Source organism: Myotis brandtii, unplaced genomic scaffold, assembly GCF_000412655.1.
Source record: "Myotis brandtii unplaced genomic scaffold, ASM41265v1 scaffold1164, whole genome shotgun sequence".
NCBI lineage: Eukaryota > Metazoa > Chordata > Mammalia > Chiroptera > Vespertilionidae > Myotis > Myotis brandtii.
Window position 1 is genome coordinate 432644 of NW_005354027.1, and position 1943 is coordinate 434586.

The following is a 1943-nucleotide window of genomic DNA, read 5'->3' on the forward strand; positions in this document are numbered from 1 at the left end:
ATAATTTTTAAAGTTAATAAAAAAAGTTTGAAAAAAATTTTGACACATTCCTGAAAAGTTCTATGTAATTAAATTTTTGTAATCTATGTAAGGGAACCTTGCAATGATTCTTTTTCTGAAATATGGAAGACTTAAAAAAACACTTGCTTGTTTTCCATATGCTAACTTACTTAAACCATGTCATGTTATTTTTTGCTTGTTTGTAAGTGTGCAGTTCAGCCAAGCCTAAGAAGGACTTTCATTTTCAGAAATAAGCCGACTAGGGATCAGACTAACTTTCCACTATCAATAACCAAATATGCTGACAAAAACAACTATCTTCTTAAAAACATTGAAGATAGCAAGAAACTAGAGTCCAAAATCAAAGGGAAAACAAGATCTATTCAAGTTATGGCATCTAAAGCTGTTTTTGAATTAGTATTTACCAACTTGGGCAAACTTGAACTGCTGGGGTTGGACCCCAACATGAACCAAGAGATCACAGTTCAATTCTTGGTCAGGGCACATCCCTGGGTTGCAGGCTTGATCTCTAGTGTGGGGCGTTCAGGAGGCAGCCGATCAATGATTCTCTCTCATTATTGATGTTTCTATCTGTCTATCCCCTTCCCTTCCTCTCTGAAATCAATAAAAATATATATTTTTAAAAGTTTTAAATCAACCAAACTCCAAGGACATTTGGCTGTTGAAACTACTGCACTCTCAATAATTCTAATACTCAAGGGATTAAAGAATGCAACCTCAGAGATTTTACATACAGAAACAATAAAGCATAATTGAACTTTACTGAATTTTAAAAATGTAGTTCATTTCTAATTCCACTGAGTAGCTGCCCAGGCTTCAGCTTCAGTGATGCCTGTGGTCATTGGGATTTGAGGGGTCCAGGTCTCGAGAGTGCCGGGCCTTTTTAGGCCTATGGGATTTATCTCGGCTCCTACTTCTACTTCTACGGCTATGTCCCTCAGAATGCCCCTCGTGCCAGCCAGAATGTATGTCTGAGCTTCGACCTCTGTCCCTATCCCTGTTTTTTTCTTCTCTTTCTTCCCTCCTGCTTGAGGACTTGTGCTCATGCTTGGGCTTCTCCCTCTTCAGCTCCTGCTCATGGTCCTCTACTCCCCCGCGGCAGGTTGTCTTGACCTCAGGGGAGCTGGGGTGGTGCTTCCACACCCCCCTAGACTCTGGCTTCTGACCCCTCTCTGAGTTCTTGCTGCTGTGCTTTTTAGAGCCAGGGTTGTCCTTTTCCTTTATCATCTTGCTTCTAGGAGTTGAAGAGGAGGCTGGCTGCTCTGCCAGTTCCTCCTGATCAGTCTTCTCTTTGTCTTTCTTTCTTTTCTTTTTTTCCTTTTTGTCTTTTTTGTGTTTTTTGGTGGGCTTGTCCTCTTCAGAGCCCTCAGATGAATTTGATGAAGGGGTGTGAGCCCCACAGCCCTTCTCCTGGAGCTCTTTGGTCACAATATCCATTTCTTCTGAGTCCTTAGGAGTCCGATAGTGAGACACATGATCCACTCGGATAGTTCTTCCTTTAATTTTTATCCCATTAAAATTGTCAACAGCCAGAATTGTGCTCCTCTGGTCTTCATAGCAGAGGAAACAGAATCCTTTGGATTTCCCAGTCTTCTTGTCTCGCACCAGATTAATGTTAACGATCTCCCCATATTGTGAGAATACACAGATGATATCTCCTTCAGGCAGTTCATAGGGAAGTCCTCCCAGGAAGATCCAGGCGCTGTCTTTGTACTCGGAATGCCAGGACACTGTATCCGCCACCCCAAGCTGGGCCTCACGCTCATTCAGCTCATTGATCAGCTTCACTTTCGTTAAAGGGTTCATCTCCGTGGTTTCTCGCTCAGCACAGAGGCACCCACTACGGGAGAGTCCTATTTGGGCGCCAGATGTTGGGGTCCAACCCCAGCAGGTCCAGGGGTCCCCAAAGGTGTGGATGGAGT

The 1943-nt window shown here is 43.3% G+C and overlaps 1 protein-coding gene across 1 annotated transcript; it reads right to left on the minus strand.

Moving 5' to 3' along the window:
* Positions 1–779: 779 nt before the first annotated feature.
* On the minus strand, positions 780–1839 carry LOC102260749 (RNA-binding motif protein, X-linked 2). The gene has a single exon (XM_005858259.2). It carries the CDS (start codon positions 1825–1827, stop codon positions 844–846), a length of 984 nt encoding a protein of 327 aa, XP_005858321.1. The 5' UTR covers positions 1828–1839; the 3' UTR covers positions 780–843.
* Between the last annotated feature and the right edge of the window lie 104 nt (positions 1840–1943).